We start from the raw sequence: 19,560 nt of genomic DNA, 5'->3' as shown, positions 1-19,560 counted from the left end.
GCTTCTATTTAAGTGATTTCTTGATTCAGCAAGTCTGACAGTAATTAGGCCTTGGTGTGGCAAATGTAACTCAGCTTTCCAAACATCTGGTGAATCCCAGTTCATTCATGGTTTAATATGAGGGGGGCTGACAATTACTTTTTCACAGGCAAGGGCCAGTCAAGATTGGACGGCTTTTTTCCCTTAATAAATTAAATCATCATTTAAAAACTGCATTTTGTATTTGCTCGGGTTATCTTTGTGTAATATTAAAATTTGTTTGATGATCTGAATAATTTAAGTGTGACAAATATGCAAAAAAGAAATATCAGAAAGGGAGAAAATATTTTTTCACAGCACTGTGCTCTGTATAAAGTACTGAGCTTTATGGGGAATGTTTTTTTTTCCTTTTCTAAATTCATCATTTTAAATCCTGCGGGCCACTAAAATTAATTTTTTCTTGTTCAAACAATTTTATTGGATTTTAAGGGTATGGAACATACAGCAAAATGCAATATGGATAACGGATAAAGACATGAGGCCTTAGGGCCTATAGTAGTAGTACGGGTATTGCAAATGTAGAAAAAAAAGAACCATAATGAGGGAGGGAGAAGAGGAGGAATAAAAGAGTAGGGGGGGGACAGGCAGAGTGTGTGACTTCCAAGACAGAAAAGGGGATATGGGACCGGACCAAGGTACCGGATAATCTTCTGGTAAAGAAGGGTATTAAGGAAGAAGCAACTATTCATCAAAACCCCGAGGGAGAAAGTGATCAATCCAAGGAGACCAGACTGACATTAAATTTGGGGACTGTGTCTGTGATGGTAGCTTCCACTTTGGCATGTATCATGGCCTGTGTCACCTTATTCCGAACCGCCAATATGCATAGTGATGGAGATTTCCAAGATTTTGCTATAATGTGTTTGGCTGCGGTTGTGATCTGCAAGAAAAGCCTAAACTGGAGCTTAGAGATCGAAAGAGGTCGCAGATTGAGTAGAGCGGTGTCTGGAGTAGGTGACAGTGGCTTTTGAAAGAGGGTATATAGCATGTGGAAGACACCATCTCCGAAAGTATGGACTACTGGGCAGGACCACCAAATGTGAAGATACTTTCCTGTCATCACGCAGCCCCGAAAGCAGTTTGGGGAGTAACTTGGAGTATATTTTGCGATCCTAGCCGGGACTAAGTACCACCAAGATAGGACCTTGTAATTAGTCTCAACCGCTACCACGTTCTGTGAGGAGGATTTAGTTGCCTGCCAAATGTGGTCCCATTCTTCTGGGCTCAACATGGAGCCTAGGTCCCTTTCCCACTTGGTGACATATGAGGGGCTGGGGGAAGACTCTGGGGTCATAAGTAGGGTGTAAAGAACAGAGTCGAGTCCCTGCCTGTGCAGATTTTTCTTGCAAGCGCTTTCAAAGAGGGTCATGGATCTAACGGAGCTTGAGGTAGTGGAGAGGGGGGAGTAAAAGTGCTTAAGTTGAAGGTAGCGATAGATTTATGACACAGGTAGGGAGTAAGATTCTCAGAGGGATGGGAAGGATTTGATACCTGTGTTGGTCAAGAAATGATGGGCCCTAAGGAGATTAGCTGAGGACCAAAGTATGAAGGATCTCGGGGAAGACCAGGCAGGAGGGAAAGCCAGATTGCGGAGATGGGAAAGAAGGGGACTGTGTGGCGATTGGAGGGGGTATCAGGAGTTTAGTCTATCCCAAAGGGCAACAAAGTGTGAGGTGACTGGGTTCTGGATCGCGCAACGATCTGAAGGACGAAGCCAGGTTGGCTAATGAGAAGGGATCAATACTGACTGACTCTAGAGCAACCCATAATGGGATCTCATGGGATGCATGATATTTAGGGAGCTGCACTAGGTGAGCTGCTTGGTAGTATTTTGCAAAATCAGGAACACCCAGACCACCCTTTAACTTAGGCATGTGGACGGTAGTACGGGAAACTCGAGGGCGGACAGAACCCCAGGTATATGCGTGGGCACGACGCTGCAACGTGCGAAGGTAGTGATCCGGGACAGGTATGGGGAGAACTCTAAAGAGATAAAGGATCTTTGGTAAAATAGACATTTTAATCACGATTCTTCCCATCCACGTCAAAGGAAGAGAAGACCAGATGTGCATAAGACCAGTAAGGTGAGCGAGCATTTGGTAAATAATTAGCGGAATATAGATCAGATAAGGAGGCTGTAAACTTAATGCCTAGGTATGTGATAGCATGTTGGGACCACGAAAAGGGAAGAACTTGTTGTAGATGCAGGGACTCTTGGGGAGAGAGGGAGATATTCAGAACCATAGATTTTTGGGGCTTGACTTGAAGATCAGAGATAAGGCCAAAATCATGTAGGAACTGAAGTAGAGGTGGGGTGGAGGTAAGTGGCAAAGTCATGAAAAGTAGAACGTCGTCTACAAAAAGACCCACCAACCTCTAGGCCTTGTATATCTGGGTCGGCTCTAATCAAAAGGGCTAGGGTTCGCTTACTAGGGCGAAAAGGATTGGCGAAAGCGGGCAACCCTGGCGAGTACCCCGAGCAATCGGGAAAAGGGGCCGATTTGTGTCCCAGGTAGCGAACTTGAGCAGAGGGATTACAGTATAAGGAAGAATCCATGTCAGGATGTGGGGACCAAAGCCCCAACGGCGCAGGATAAAATCAAGAAAGGACCAAGAGACCGTGTGGAAAGCTTTTCTAATGTCCAGTGACAGGAATCAGGTGGGAATTTAGCAGGTGCGGGCAAGGTGAGAGAGACACTAATATGAATTTTTGAAAAAGATAAATACATTTGTAAAATAATGATCAGAGAACTTCCATTTTATTAATGTGAAATGCATTTTAATGTAACAAAACTATAAATGCTTATTTAATCGTAACAAAATCTTCAAAGGTTGTTTAATTGTAACAAAATTCTTAAAGTTAGTTTAATTATTACAAAATAATAATTGAATCTTATTTAAAGTATTACACATTTTTGGTGTGATATTTGTTCCTGCTTGATTGAAATAAGTTTACAGATTTTTGGCTGCAATGACGTTACTGCGAGACGGAGAGATGTTTTTACTTCAAGCTGAGACCGGTACTGACAATACTGAAGTGTACTGCTTGGCAGCGGTTGCCTCATGCAATTTAAGTCTACCCTGATGTGATGCTGCGCCTCACTTGTTTCCCCCTCTCTAGTACAGTTTGTGAATTTAGCGCAATATGAAGGCGAAACTTGTCATTCAGAATATAAGAATTTCTTACAATATTATTTCTGTTTTTATTATAAACCAGTTGCTGACCACAGATAGCCGAATGATGACTACACTGCGGCCGGCCAGTTCTGGGTGAGCGTCATATGACATCCTCCCAGAACGTGCTCTCCTGCGTGCCGCCGGCGATCTCCGTGATCGCTGTGTCCTATGGACACAACTGATCACGTGATGTTGTAAAAGGCCAATCACAACAGCCTTTTACCACGTGATCAAGCCGTGTCCAATGACACGCTGATCACCAGGAAATGCTGGTTCTCGGCTGCACTTTCTTCATGCTGTCAGAGCATGAGGAAAGTCCTGCCAAGAACCTGCAGTTTTCAGAGCAGGGATTGGCACTGATGATCAATGTCCTGATGATCAGTGCCAAGCAGTGCCACTCACAAGTGCCCATCAGTGCCACCCACCTGTGCCCAGCAGTGCCACCAGTCAGTGCTACCTATCAGTGCCGCCTATCAGTGCCACCTCATTAGTTCTGTCTATCAGTGACCATCAGTGCTGCCAATCAGTGCAGCCTTATTAACGCACAGCAGTGAAGGAGAAAAGTTACCTGTTTGCAAAATTTTATAATAGAAACAAAGAAACTTTTTTTTTAATTTTTTTTTTTTTGCTCTTTTTTTGTTTATAGCGCAAAAAATAAAACACCCAGCGGGGAGTAAATACCACCAAAAGAAAGCTCTATTTGTGTGAAAAAAATAATAAAAATTTCATATGAGTACAGTGTTGCATGACCGCGCAATTGTCATTCAAAATGCAACAGCGCTGAAACCTGAAAATTGGCCTGGGCAGGAAGGGGGTAGAAGTGCCCGGTAGGCAGGGAGGGGGTAGAAGTGCCATGTAGGCAGGAAGGGGGTAGAAGTGCCCTGTAGGCAGGAAGGGGGTAGAAGTGTCCGGTAGGCAGGAAGGGGGTAGAAGTGTCCGGTAGGCAGGAAGGGGGTAGAAGTGTCCTGTAGGCAGGAAGGGGGTAGAAGTGTCCGGTAGGCAGGAAGGGGGTAGAAGTGCCCTGTAGGCAGGAAGGGGGTAGAAGTGCCCGGTAGGCAGGAAGGGGGTAGAAGTGCCCTGTAGGCAGGAAGGGGGTAGAAGTGTCCGGTAGGCAGGAAGGGGGTAGAAGTGCCCTGTAGGCAGGAAAGGGGTAGAAGTGTCCGGTAGGCAGGAAGGGGGTAGAAGTGCCCTGTAAGCAGGAAGGGGGTAGAAGTGTCCGATAGGCAGGAAGGGGGTAGAAGTGTCCGGTAGACAGGAAGGGGGTAGAAGTGTCCGGTAGGCAGGAAGGGGGTAGAAGTGCCTGGTAAGCAGGAAGGGGGTAGAAGTGCCCGGTAGGCAGGAAGGGGGTAGAAGTGCCCGGTAGGCAGGAAGGGGGTAGAAGTGCCCTGTAAGCAGGAAGGGGGTAGAAGTGTCCTGTAGGCAGGAAGGGGGTAGAAGTGTCCAGTAGACAGGAAGGGGGTAGAAGTGTCCGGTAGGCAGGAAGGGGGTAGAAGTGCCCGGTAGGCAGGAAGGGGGTAGAAGTGCCCGGTAGGCAGGAAGGGGGTAGAAGTGCCCGGTAGGCAGGAAGGGGGTAGAAGTGCCCTGTAAGCAGGAAGGGGGTAGAAGTATCCTGTAGGCAGGAAGGGTCTAGAAGTATCCTGTAGGCAGAAAGGGGGTAGAAGTGTCTGGTAGGCAGGAAGGGGGTAGAAGTGTCCGGTAGGCAGGAAGGGGGTAGAAGTGCCCGGTAGGCAGGGAGGGGGTAGAAGTGCCCGGTAGGCGAGGGGTTGATAAAACATAAAACATGCAAATAATGTCCATATTTTTCTGCAGACCACCAGTGGTCCATGGACCATCGATTGGCGGCCGATGCTCTAGGCTGTTTTTATGAGTTTGTGACAATCATTAACAAATGTTGGCTTCATATAGATTGACAATAATCTGCTTTGCTTTTAGCTTGGAATGTTTTGGGTTTATTTGTCATGTCTCTGCTTATCAATAAATGAAACAAATTCCAAAAATGAATGAAACGAATTTAACAAAACTAATTATTTAAGTAATGAATGGAAGCCTCATGTTCTATTCTATTCTTTTCTATTCTGTTTCATTACATTCTTTTATTTTCTGTTCTATTCTGCTCTGTTTTCCTCCATTCTTTTCTATCATATTCTTCTCTATTCTATTTGATTTTATTCCTGTTTTCAAATTCAATTTTGTTTTTCGAATTCAAATTTCAGACAAAAATTTTGAATTGTTGTTTTGGATTTATTTAAATTCATTACTATTGTAGTTCAGAAATTTGGATACATCTGAATCTCCGAAAAATGCTTAATTCATCTGAATTTCGATTCAGAAAAAAACAAATCCAAAAACACCTGTCTATAATGAAGCAGCAAAAATACCAAACAATTTATATAAGTACGGGTGTACCTCGGTTTACCAACGCCTCGGTTACCTTAATTTTCAGTTTAAGAATGAAAGTCCATTGAAAATAACGCCTCGGTTTACGATTTTTTTTTGCAATGCGAAGTGTCTGTCGGTGACAATTTTTAAATGCAATTGCCGGCTTTTTTTCTCTTAACTATAGCTTCCAGGATTAGCTGTCACTTTCCCAGGAGCTAAAGGAAACTTTGTTTCTTTTAACTCTGGGAAATAAACTAAAAGGAAACTTTCTTTCTTTTATCTGGGGGGAAAGTGATAGCTGATTCTCTGAGCTATAATGAAGAAAAAAAGCCGGTAATTACATTTAACTGCCTCCCGCCCACCATATAGTGATATGACGGGCGCAAGGTGGTTCTCTCGTTCTGGGGGGACGTCATATGATGTCCTCTCATTCTAACCATGCATGCGCGGCTCCAGGAGCGCGCAGCACGGTGATCGGTGGTGCACTGTGTCCCTCGGACACAGCGGATCACTAATCACGGAAAGAGCTGAAGATGTCGGCTCGGTCATGTGACCAGCTGTGTCCAATCACAGCTGATCACATGTAAACAGGGAAATGCCGGTTATCGGCATTTCTCTCCTCTTGAGCTGTCACGCTGACAGAGGAGAGGAGAGGAGAGGGGAGCCGGTTATCGGCATTCCTCAGAGGGGACATGTACACTGATCATCAGGGCACTGTTGATCAGTGTGCCCTGATAATCAGTGTAGCCCCAGCAGTGCCACCTGTCAGTGTCCATCAGTGCCAGCTGTCAGTGCTCCTCAGTGCCACGTGCCAGTGCCCATCAGTGCCTTATCAATGCCACATATCAGTGCCCATCTGAGCTGCCTTTCAGTGTCACCCATCAGTGCCAGTCAGTGACACCTATCAATGCCAATCAGTGCCACCTATCAGTGCTGCCAATCAGTGCCACCTATCAATGCCAGTTAGTGCCGCCTATCAGTGTGCATCAGTGCCACCTATCAGTGTGCATCAGTGCCACCTTTCAGTGCCCGTCAGTGCCACCTATCAGAGCCTATAAGTGCTGCCTAACAGTGCCAGTAGGTGCAACCTATCAATGCCAGTCAGTGCCGCCTATCAGTGCCGCCTATCAGTGCTGCTTTTCAGTGCCCATCAGTGATGCCTGTCAATGCTTGTCAGTGCCACCTACCACTGCCTCCTCATCAGTGCCACCTATCAGTGTCCATCAGTGCAGCCTATCAGTGCCCATTACTGCAGCCTCATTTGTGCACATCGGTGAAGGAGAATAATCTATCTGTCACAAAAAAATTATAAAAATGTCAAATGGGTACAGTGTTGCATGACCGCGCAATTGTCATTCAAAGTGCAACACCGCTGAAAGCTGGAAATTAGCCTGGGCAGGAAGGGGGTATAAGTGCCCTGTAGGCGAGGGGTTAAAAAATGGCACTGCCCTATAGTGACAGCAACTTTTTTTAAAAATTTTTCTGACCTTCAGAACGGATTAATTGGTTTTCAGTGCATTCCTATGGGAACCATGTTTCGTTTTATGAATTTTTCGCAAAATGAAACATCCCGGAGAACGCATTAAATTCGTAAACCGAGGTACACCTGAATGTAACATACAATAGTAGCGGTGATGTACTGTGCAAAACTGCTCACCCTTGTACCTCCTGCCTCCAACACTTCTCACCTCTGCACCCCCTGGAACCCTAATTCCACACGGCTCCCCCTGCAATCCTCTTCCAACGTTTCTCACCTCTGCACCCCCTGGAACCCTAATTCCACACTGCTCCCCCTGCAATGCTCTTCCAACGCTTCTCACCTCTGCACCCCCTGGAACCCTAATTCAACACTGCTCCCCCTGCAATCCTCCTCCAACGCTTCTCACCTCTGCACTCCCTGGAACCCTAATTCCACGCTGCTCCCCCTGCAATCCTCTTCCAACGCTTCTCACCTCTGCGCTCCCTGGAACCCTAATTCAACACTGCTCCCCCTGCAATCCACCTCCAACGTCCCTGGAACCCTAATTCCACACTGCTCCCCCTGCAATCCACTTCCAACACTTCTCACCTCTGCACAAGCTGCAATGCTCCTTCAGTACTATCCCATCCCCCCCAAAATCCTCTTCGAGTACTTCTGATCCAGCACTGCTCATCATGCACTCTCTTCCAAAATTACTCGTTTTGCAACCCTGCGCTCCCCTTCCCCCCTCTGCACCCCTCTTCCAGCACTTTTCAACTCTGCACCTCCAGGGAACTGGAACATGTTTACCGGATATCCTCAGCAGTCTGCTGTGTCATTTATGCGATCTGCAGTTGCCTATCAAATTACTTTTTTTATGGTTGTCTAAGAAGTGCTCAGCCTAGCACACATGATCAGAAAATCGTACGGAAATTCCCGCTTTTTAAGCGATCGTACGATAATCTGATCGTCTGTACACAGCTATATGAATGGATGAAATGTGTCTCATATGATATCAGATTGTAAGATTTAATCAGTACAGTGTTCATCAGAAAATACAATACAAATACATGACATCACTCCAGAATGTTCTTTCTGTTGTACAAGAATGTTCGTAACGTTGGCAGCCTCTTCACTTTTGATATGAGACTAGGACGCAACCCCCCCAAAAAACCAGATGATCGTTCGTCCAATATTCTCATTGTGCATACGGGGCTTTAGTTTTGTGGGCTGTGGCCAAACTGTACTCTCAGAAGTAACCATTTTCATTTTTAAAACCTCTCATTATCTGGCAGTGTTGACATTGAAGAGTACAAAAGCATCTTGGCGATGATTACTGCTGTCGATGAGATAAACCAGAACCCCGATCTCCTGCCCAATGTCACCCTGGGCTATCATATATTTAATACTTGTTCTGATCCAATGAAAACTTTGGGATATGTCATGAAGATATTGTCTGGAGAGAAGGAAGCTCCCAACTATTACTGTAAGGGAGACGGAGAAGTGGCCGGTTTTATTGGTGACAGTACTTTCTATTCGAATAATGCGATGGCCCAATTGCTCAGTCTGTATCGGTATACACAGGTAAGTGATCACTTCCATATATTATGTATGTGTAGCGCTACAACAACTTGGATGGGGTCTAGGGGTATGTGGGATGCCCAAGGAACTGTAGAACTTGAGGACAACTTCTTAGCACACACTGTACAAAATGTGGAACAAACATCAGCAACAGCTAATTTAAGGAGTCCCCTTTGTTTTATCTCCTCAGACCCCAGATACCTCCTCAGACCCCAGATGAATCCTTCCTCTTGCACCTGGCTGTCCTGAGGGAATCTCTGGGCAAGGTTTTCTAAGATCTGCAATTAAGTAGTCCCAGATGAGTTGGGTGTTGCACCTGACCGCCCGCTCCCTTCTGTGGCCCAGGGGGTGGAGGAGTTCTCATACTGTCCTGTCCTGTAGCTTGGTGGGTTGGTAGCTGCTTTCAAGCCTTATGCTGGGCTAGCTCCTTCCCTGCTGACAGGTTGTCCTCCCTAGGAGACTTGTGGCACAGTGGGGATCCTTCTGTCCAGCATCCAGCCAGTAGGTAGGCTCCCCTCCCTGGGGCCTTCTCCTGGGCTACACACTCCAGCACCTTTTCTCAGTCCATATTCCACCTGACTCAACTCCAACAATAATCCCTGCTGCTCAAGCTCTGCCACATTTTAGGGCTGTCCTTGACCACACTACCTGGCCTCTTGCCTGGGGATTGGCCAAGTTACCTAAATATGCAAATCCGGGCCTACTCCCCTCCTCCACCCCTCTTCCAGAAAGTGCCAGACATTTGTGAATGGGTGGGAAGGCTCTAGAAGCCCTGACCTGTAGAGCCTCCCAGCTTATCCTGAGGTGAACTCACTACCTCATTCCCAGGCTGGCTCATCCCAGGCTGCTTCTCTAACAAAAATCCTATCTAGCTAGCCTAGAAGGGGCTACATATGTAACATGGTGTATTCAATAGATGACTCTGTACAGTCTGGGTGGAATATTTTAGATTTACTTTTCCAGAATGAGTGCAGATCAGAACACCAGAAATCTGAATAATTGGGGTTCACAGAACATTGCAACTTGAAAATTCAATGATTATTATCCACAAATCCTTCTGGGTCCACCGTTTTGTTTAACAGGTTTAGTTGCTTGAATGAGAGAACACTCCAGGTGGCATGAACTCAGCATGTTCGTTTGGTAGGTTTTTAGAATTGCCTTTGGATCCAGTGCCCAAAATATTAGCTCAGCAATAAGGAGCTGTAAGAAAATAAGCTGTGCCATTTGTGGAAGTCTCCTTTATGTAGTTGTTATTACACCAGTCAGAATTGTATGTATCTGGACATCTGCCGACATTATTGCATTGTGTGTGGAAGATCTATACAGGAAGTATTTTAACTCAATAGAGTAATCAGTCAGTCGTTTCGCATCCTCACCGGGTGCCACCATTATTTCCAAATGGAAGCTCACCATCCATGAATGTTAGCTTTAAACAAAGTCTATCCTGAACTGTGAATCAGGAGACAGGCGTAGGCCTATCAGGGAACAGGTGTGGGTTCCCGTTAGGAGAGGTGATCCACTCAAGAGAGAGCAGTCCATTCTGGAAGAGAGATTCCATGCCCATCAGGCTGAGGGGTCAAGGCAGCTAAACAAGTCTGGGAAAGCCAGGATGACTAGACAAGTCCAGAGGACTGAGGGAATCTGGTGGTCTGAGAGGAGTGAGAGAGCCTGGAGTGCCAAGAGATCCTGAATTAAGAGGCCAGGGAGTGGGCCTGTGCAGCAGGGTGCTTTATCTACAGACTGACTGAGCAAGGAGAGCTAGGTGAAATAGTCACAGTGAGGAGAATGTTGGTACTGCTGAAGGGGGAGCCAGGTGTTACTAGTTTTGATGGTAGAACCCCTGCAAGGGCAAGTTTACTGTTGAACCTTTACTTTGGGGTTTAATAAAAGGAAGCCGACAAGCCCTAAAATTAAGTTCTGATTAGCACAAAAATTACTATTCTCACTGAAATAATCATCTTTACTACTGGACCCTCTAAATCCATGCCCACTCTTTCAAACGGCACTTCAATCATGGGTAAAGGTACCAGTGGACTGCGAAAATGGGTCAAAGGTGCAGCATACTGACACTCTGGGCATGACTCACAATATTCTTTGACCTCTGCATGTAAACCAGGCCAAAAGAATCTTTGGGATATCCTCAGTTTGCAGCAATATGACCTAATGCATGGCAAAGATAACACTTTATAGATTCTGCACCCAGACCACTAAATGGCCTCAGGGACTTTCCTGAGCTATTTGGCTTGTCTCCAGGTCCTAAGCCCACAGTCTCATTTTCTGGAGCAATAGTCCTGTAATGTTTCCCTGAGCCTTTGACCCCTGGAACAGTCTTACTGGATCCAGTTTTTCACCCCTAGCAACATTGGGGTTGGGCACGGATCAGTGCAACAAGTCCTCAGCAGCTGTATATCTCTCCACCAGGTCCACCAGCTCGTTTGCAGACTTAGGGTCTCCATGGCTGACCCACTTCCTCAAAGTGACAGGGAGCGCACGTAAATATCGGTCCATGACCACACGCTCCACAACCTGAGGGGCTGACAACACCTCTGGCTGGAGCCACTTCCTGGTGAGATGTATCAAGTCAAACATCTGGGAGCAGGGTGGCATGTCAGTAATGTAATACCACTGATGTACCCGTTGAGCCTGGACTGCAATGGTGACGCCCAGTTGTGCAACGACCTCAGCCTTCAGCTTCTCATAATCCTGGGCAGCATCTGGTTCCAGGTCATAATAGGCTTTTCATGGTTCACCTGTCAAAAATGATGCAAGCAGCCATGCCCATTGCTCTTCCCGAACAGCAACTCTTTCAAAAGTTGTGAGGTAGGCTTCCACATCATCTGCAGGTGTCAACTTTTGTAAAAAATAACTGACCTGCACCATTTTCTGTTCCACTGGCAGCGGACCTGCAGGCTCCTTCTTTAATTGCACCAGGTGTTGGGCCACTTCCTTAAGGATCTCTCGGTCTGCTTGTTGGGCCTCCACAAACTGACGATTCGCCTCTGCGAACTGGCGATTGGTTTCCAGCTGGGTTGCAGTGACCTTCAGCAAGGCTCTTATCACCTCTTCCATCTTCCCACTTGCTCACGGAGTCGCCGCCAAATCCATCATATGTAGGGGTAGCCCAGGTGGGGGATCACCTTCCCTGGGAAAAAGGTACTCCACACAGCAGGCTTTCTTAAAATATGACTTGACTTCCGGTTCTGGTGCCGCATGAGATAGGGACGGCATCCCGCGGCTCCGGACTCCCAAGCATATAACTTCAGTCTCCTGCACCAGAGGACTCATCTAAGTGGCATGGGAGTGCCCCCTGAACATACCTCACCCGATCCCGCATGGATCGGTACTTGCGGCCGGCGACACTTGGCCCTGATCCCGCTCCACGAGCCCTGAGCGACAGGTCTCCCCCTACTGCAGCCAAGATGGCCGCCGACCACGCTGCTGGCAGCAGCAACAGTTCAATTCAAATCAGCAGCAGCTCAACTCACAGGATGGCCAGCAAGGACCCAGAACCAGAGCCAGACCCAGAAACAGGTAGGAGAGAAGCACAGCTACCCCACATTCCCTCAGTAAGGCATGCTGACAATAGTAGTCCCACGGACCAATATGAAAAGATTGCACAGGCTGTTGCTTCTCTGTTGCTACCCACCATTACTCAGGCAGTAGACGGAGCAGTAACACAGGGCATAGAGCAGCTCAGAAGTGACTTGGGGGAAAACTCCAAACGCATAACCGAAGTTGAACATCGCCTCTCTGACCTAGAGGAGGAGTTTCAAGCTATGCAGGTGGGCGCTACACAATCCAAACGTGAGCAACAGAATATATTGGATAAGCTAGATGATTCAGAAAACCGTTCACGCAGGAACAACTTACGTGTCGTAGACCTCCCAGAATCATACAGCTCGGGTTTATTATCTGATATCTGCTCTAAACGCATTCCTGCAGCACTGGGCATCATGGCAGGTCAAGAGGGCACATCGCTTAGGCGCACCCTCAAATGACAGACGCACGCCGCGCTCAACAATCGTCAAATATCTCAACTACGCGGACCGGGTAGCTATACTCAATTCGTTTCGCAATTCACATTCCCTGCAGCTAGACGGTCATAAGTTATTACTGTTTGCTGACTATTCATAAGAAGTCTCCCGCAAAAGAAAAGCATTCCAACAAATTTGTGCTACACTATTTCAAAAAGGGGTCAAATTTACCCTCCCATACCCTGCTACACTCCGCTTTACTACATCCGCAGGGGAACCCAAATCATTCCCACACCCAGAGGAAGCCCTTCTTTACTTTCAAAACAATCTATCCAATGTCATGGGACCCCAACAACCACAGCATTCACCACGAGACCCCAGCCCGCGAGAAGGCAAAGCAAAGCAAAGACCATCCTGACGGCCGACGCCCACCTCATTCCAATACCCTCTTACTGGTATTTAATACCTTATGTTAAAGTGTTTCATTGTCTCATACTGATCTTAACCAGCTGAGATGTTCAGATATTTCTCAAGTTCTCAGGTTCTTGTTCTTTCTATTACAAATTGATGTATGTGTAATGCCTTACTACACCGTGTTCCAAATTATTATGCAAATTATATTTTTCTCATTTTCCTAAATAATTGATGTAAATAACAGTCGGCAGAATTCTCATGTTATCAACTATAAGAGAACAATTCACATTTTATTGAACAAACCTCCTAATGATAACAGGATTTGTGTTCCGGATTATTCCGCACAGGAAGTTTCCAAACACTTTATAGGTTGTAAAGAACTGAAAATTGTCATTTGTTGTGTTTGCAGCAAATTTACTGAAATCAAAAGCTATTTCAATCAAACTTTTAACAACATTGTAACTTTGTAAACATTTGAAGCGGTCACGTTACATTGTAACATAGGAGCCCTTATCTGATAGCAGATCACACGTCTTGCATCCATTGAACTTGTGAGTTTTTGGACAGTTTCTGCTTGAATTTGTTTGCAAGATGTCAGAATAGCCTCCCAGAGCTGCTGTTTGGATGTAAACTGCCTCCCACCCTCATAGATATTTTGTTTGAGGATGCTCCAAAGGTTCTCAATAGGATTGAGGTCAGGGGAGGATGGAGGCCACACCATGACTTTCTCTCCTTTTATCCCCATAGCAGCCATTGATGCAGAGTGTCAGGGAACAAGAAGATCGCTGCAGCATATGAATCTGCGCAGGCGCAGGATCCCGACAAGGCATATGGGGAGCCGGGCACTAGGACCCAGGCGTGGCTGTCACCTATGACGGAACGGCCAGGCACTAGGACCCAGGTGCGCCTGTCAGCTCTGGGCGGGCTGTTTAAAGATCACTTCGGTGATGATTCAGTGCTAACTGGTCTTCAGCTTACCACCCACCCCCCCTCCCCCCGTGTCCTGCTTGTTTCCTGTGCGATTCCTTTGGTGCAGATCAGGCTTGTTCTTCACCCGACTCTGATTACTCTCCTGCTCCTGGTTCCTGACTTCAGCTTTGCTCCTGACTAGAGATGAGCGAATCGAACTTGGCGAAGTGGAATTAGTTTCGAATATTAGGAAAAATTCGATTCGCGCCGAATCCGAAAATTAGCAAACTTTGGATGCACGAATCGAATTTTCCCCGATCGGCCGATTTTCATCCCTTCTACAGCCGGCAAAAAGTGTCCCTGCAGAGAGCTCCGCTATTTCTGACAGTTCTCTGACAGTTCCTTCACATGTACAGCGGTTGAAACATTGTATCTATTTGTTTCCATTTAGGATACAGATGTTTTTATTCGGAAACAAATAGATACAATGTTTCAACCGCTGTAAATGTGAAGGAACTGTCAGAGAACTGTCAGAAATAGCGGAGCTCTCTGCAGATACACTTTTTGCTGTACTGGAATTCTTCTTATTTTCATCCTACTTCTTCTTCTTCTTCATCCTCATCCTCTTCTTCTTCATCATCATCCTCATCCTCTTCTTCTTCTTCATCCTCATCCTCTTCTTCTTCATCATCCTCATCCTCTTCTTCTTCATCCTCATCCTCTTCTTCTTCTTCTTTATCCTCATCCTCTTCCTCTTCTTCTTCTTCATCCTCATCCTCTTCTTTATCCTCATCCTCTTCTTCTTCATCCTCATCCTCTTCTTCTTCTTCATCCTCATCCTCTTCTTCTTCTTCCTCATCCTCTTCTTCTTCTTCCTCATCCTCTTCTTCTTCTTCTTCTTCTTCCTCATCCTCTTCTTCTTCTTCCTCATCCTCTTCTTCTTCTTCATCCTCATCCTCTTCTTCTTCTTCCTCATCCTCTTCTTCTTCTTCATCCTCATCCTCTTCTTCATCCTCTTCTTCTTCTTCTTCTTCTTCATCCTCTTCTTCTTCTTCTTCTTCTTCATCCTCATCTTCTTCTTCTTCTTCTTCTTCTTCTTCTTCTTCTTCATCCTCTTCTTCTTCTTCTTCTTCTTCATCCTCATCTTCTTCTTCTTCTTCTTCCTCATCCTCATCCTCTTCTTCTTCTTCTTCATCCTCATCCTCTTCTTCTTCTTCTTCTTCTTCATCCTCATCCTCTTCTTCTTCTTCTTTATCCTCATCCTCTTCCTCTTCTTCTTCTTCATCCTCATCCTCTTCTTCATCCTCATTCTCTTCTTCTTCTTCATCCTCATCCTCTTCTTCTTCTTCCTCATCCTCTTCTTCTTCTTCTTCTTCCTCATCTTCTTCTTCTTCATCCTCATCCTCTTCTTCATCCTCATCCTCTTCTTCTTCATCCTCATCCTCTTCTTCTTCTTCTTCTTCTTCTTCTTCCTCATCCTCTTCTTCTTCTTCTTCTTCTCCTTCTTCTTCTGCTTCTTCTTCATCCTCATCCTCTTCTTCCTCTTCTTCATCCTCATCCTCCTTCTTCCTCCTCTTCTTCTTCTTCTTCTTCGTCTTCTTCTTCATCCTCATCCTCTTCTTCATCCTCATCCTCTTCTTCTTCTTATTCATCCTCATCCTCTTCTTCTTCTTCATCCTCTTCTTCATCCTCATCCTCTTCTTCTCCTTCTTCATCCTCATCCTCTTCTTCTTCTTCATCCTCATCCTCTTCTTCTTCTTCTTCTTCATCCTCATCCTCTTCTTCCTCATCCTCTTCTTCTTCTTCCTCATCCTCTTCTTCTTCTTCCTCATCCTCTTCTTCTTCTTCTTCTTCTTCTTCTTCTTCCTCATCCTCTTCTTCTTCTTCATCCTCCTCTTCTTCTTCTTCTTCATCCTCTTCTTCTTCTTCTTCATCCTCATCCTCTTCTTCTTCTTCATCCTCATCCTCTTCTTCTTCTTCATCCTCATCCTCTTCTTCTTCTTCATCCTCATCCTCTTCTTCTTCTTCTTCTTCTTCTTCATCCTCTTCTTCTTCATCCTCATACTCTGCTTCTTCTTCTTCTTCTTCTTCTTCTTCTTCTTCTTCTTCTTCATCCTCATCCTCATCCTCTTCTTCTTCTTCTTCTTCTTCTTCTTCTTCTTCTTCCTCTTCTTCTTCCTCATCCTCTTCTTCTTCTTCTTCTTCTTCTTCGTCCTCTTCTTCTTCTTCTTCTTCCTCTTCTTCTTCTTCTTCTTCTTCATCCTCATCCTCTTCCTCTTCTTCATCCTCTTCTTCTTCTTCTTCATCCTCATCCTCTTCTTCTTCTTCATCCTCATCCTCTTCTTCTTCTTCTTCTTCTTCTTCATCCTCTTCTTCTTCATCCTCATACTCTGCTTCTTCTTCTTCTTCTTCATCCTCATCCTCTTCTTCTTCTTCTTCTTCTTCCTCTTCTTCTTCCTCATCCTCTTCTTCTTCTTCTTCTTCTTCTTCTTCGTCCTCTTCTTCTTCTTCTTCTTCTTCTTCTTCTTCCTCTTCTTCTTCTTCTTCTTCTTCTTCATCCTCTTCTTCTTCTTCTTCATCCTCATCCTCTTCTTCTTCTTCTTCATCCTCATCCTCTTCCTCTTCTTCATCCTCTTCTTCTTCTTCTTCATCCTCATCCTCCTCTTCTTCTTCTTCATCCTCATCCTCCTCTTCTTCTTCTTCTTCATCCTCATCCTCTTCTTCTTCTTCTTCATCCTCTTCTTCTTCTTCTTCTTCTTCTTCATCCTCTTCCTCTTCTTCTTCTTCTTCTTCTTCATCCTCTTCCTCTTCTTCTTCTTCTTCTTCATCCTCATCCTCCTCTTCTTCTTCTTCATCCTCATCCTCCTCTTCTTCTTCTTCATCCTCTTCTTCTTCTTCTTCTTCTTCTTCTTCATCCTCTTCCTCTTCTTCTTCTTCTTCTTCATCCTCATCCTCTTCTTCTTCTTCTTCTTCTTCATCCTCATCCTCCTCTTCTTCCTCTTCTTCTTCTTCTCCTTCTTCTTCTTCTTCTTCATCCTCATCCTCTTCTTCATCCTCATCCTCCTTCTTCTTCCTCTTCTTCTTCTTCTTCTTCATCCTCATCCTCTTCTTCTTCTTCATCCTAATCCTCTTCTTCTTCTTCATCCTCATCCTCTTCTTCTTCTTCATCCTCATCTTCTTCTTCATCCTCATCCTCTTTTTCTTCTTCTTCTTCATCCTCTTCTTCTTCTTCTTCATCCTCATCCTCTTCTTCTTCTTCTTCTTCTTCCTTATCCTCATCCACTTCTTCTTCTTCATCCTCATCCTCTTCTTCTTCATCCTCATCTTCTTCTTCTTCTTCATCCTCTTCTTCTTCTTCATCCTCTTCTTCTTCAATTGAAGCTGCTTCTGCTCCGCCACTCTGCCATTGGACTCTTGATAGTCGTCTCCCCACACTGCTGCTGGGGGGACTTTTTAACATAGGCCTCTGTATGGCCTTCAATTTAAGCTGCTTACGCTTCGCCACTCTGCCATGGGCCCCTGTACCGTCTCCTCATGCTGCTGCCAGGCCCGTAATCTGTCATGGGTCCCTGTACCGCCTCCTCATGCTGCTGCCAGGCCCGTAATCTGTCATGGGTCCCTGTACCGCCTCCTCATGCTGCTGCCAGGCCCGTAATCTGTCATGGGTCCCTGTACCGACTCCTCATGCTGCTGCCAGGCCCGTAATCTGCCATGGGTCCCTGTACCGACTCCTCATGCTGCTGCCAGGCCCGTAATCTGTCATGGGTCCCTGTACCGACTCCTCATGCTGCTGCCAGGCCCGTAATCTGCCATGGGCCCCTGTACCGCCTCCTCATGCTGCTGCCAGGCCCGTAATCTGTCATGGGCCCCTGTACCGCCTCCTCATGCTGCTGCCAGGTCCAGAGTGTGTCATGGGTCCCTGTACCGCCTCCCATTGCTGCTGTCTCCATCGCCACACTCTGCCATGTGCCACTTTCAGGTCTCCTCACACTGCTGGTGGGTTCCATTTTGTCATAGGGTGCTGTATGGCCTCCCATTGCTGCTGCCTCCACCGCCACACTGTGGCTCCACACTCTGGTTTTGGCCCCGTGACTGCCCAAATGAGTGAAGTGTGCGGTGATTCTAAGATCGACGGCACTCATCTGCATGTCATACTGACTGACAGTATTATTTCTCTTCCCCAGCAGACTCCAAGGGCATTTAAATTAAAGGTACAGTGTTCTGCACTAATATAAAGGCTCTCTGAAGCCTAGAAACACCCTTTTAATAAGTTAAATTCGCAGCGAATAAATTCGCATCGAATCGAATTTATTCCGCAAATTCGGCGAATCAGCCGAATCGAATTTTTGAATAATTCGCTCATCTCTACTCCTGACCTTGGCTTCTCTACTGATTCTGTACCTTGCTGCCTGACTGTTGATGACCTTGGCTTCTCTACTGATTCTGTACCTCGCTGCCTGACTGTTGATGACCTTGGCTTCCTTTGACCCTGTTCCTCTTCTGTGTCCTGGCTACCTACTTGCCCTGCTGCACATCCGGCATTACCCAGAACCTGCTCTGTCTGCTACTACAGTATTCTAATCAGAGGATACACTGCCTTCCCAGGCCATCATCTGCAAGAGCCGCAAGCAACAAACACTGACGCTCTTGTCCCCCTGGTCCCTAGACTCCCTCTGTTCCAACCTCAGCGGGGTCAGGGCTAGTGACACAAGTGAGGCCAACGTCATCAATTCAGTCTCCTATCAGGTATGTGACAGTACCAATCAATACCAAAAGAAAAAAGAAAAAAGCGCCACTTACAAAAAACACCAAAGTGTCAGCAGCATATCCCACCCAAAATAAATTACCGCCCCTTGATGACGTCAGTGTGACGAAACCGGTTGGGCGTGGCCTACTTGATGTGGACGTTAGAGAGCCTTGCTGTTCTGTGCTGTATGGGAGAGATCCGCGGTGAGCGGTAATTGTATCTCACCTTTTTTTGCGATTGAAGCTGGTGTCTGTTGGACACCTTGTTTGTGAGTTTCCTTATACCTTTTTTATTAAAGAGATAAATGAAAAAACCGTATTGCACCATTATGTTCTCTTTTTTGTCCCTGAGTGTACTGCATGCTCTCATGGAGGTATGAGAAAGAGTGGAGAAGTTCATCATAAGAGCTTGGGCTGCAAAGTTGTTTGTCTGTGATTATTATTATCCGGAATTGTCTGAAACATCACCATATCTATTTGGACATCGGGTTCATTTCTCCCAGAGCACAAGCGTTGTTGCTGGTTTATAATCTGACCAGCCATTAGCTCTGGTGAGTTCATTTAATCTCCTTTGGTGGTGGATTTTTCACAATTGGTTCAAGTCACTGAAGATATATATATTTTTGGACACTAATTTATGTTTGGAGACTATGATTATTTATTTAAAACACTAAATGTTTTTTTTGGATGATGATATACACCTTTGTATAAGTTTGTTATTAGCGCATACCTTTTAATTAGGACGTGACAGTACCAGTCAGCCATGATGGAGTCTGAAAGGGAGGCCTCACAACTGGGGGACATTCGCCAAGCAGTAACCACCTTGTCCCATGTGATGCATGAGTTACAGAAAAACTTTGAACACTTGGAGAGTAAACTGCG

General features: G+C 45.8%; 1 protein-coding gene across 1 annotated transcript in view; it reads left to right on the top strand.

The window, feature by feature from the left end:
* Nucleotides 1-8,368: 8,368 nt before the first annotated feature.
* The window catches only part of LOC149465116 (vomeronasal type-2 receptor 26-like), a 102,066-nt gene continuing 90,874 nt past the window's right edge, over nucleotides 8,369-19,560 (top strand). The window contains exon 1 of the mRNA XM_089673608.1: nucleotides 8,369-8,638. Within this exon, the coding sequence (XP_089529734.1) occupies nucleotides 8,384-8,638 (255 nt within the window). The 5' untranslated portion in view covers nucleotides 8,369-8,383. The remainder of the gene's footprint in view (nucleotides 8,639-19,560) is intronic.

The sequence above is a fragment of the Staurois parvus genome, unplaced genomic scaffold (genome assembly GCF_062004578.1).
Source record: "Staurois parvus isolate SC_StPar_1 unplaced genomic scaffold, SC_StPar_1.0 ptg000143l, whole genome shotgun sequence".
Classification (NCBI taxonomy): domain Eukaryota; kingdom Metazoa; phylum Chordata; class Amphibia; order Anura; family Ranidae; genus Staurois; species Staurois parvus.
The sequence above is the reverse complement of the archived record's forward strand: the minus strand, read 5'-3'. Positions and strand labels throughout refer to the sequence as shown.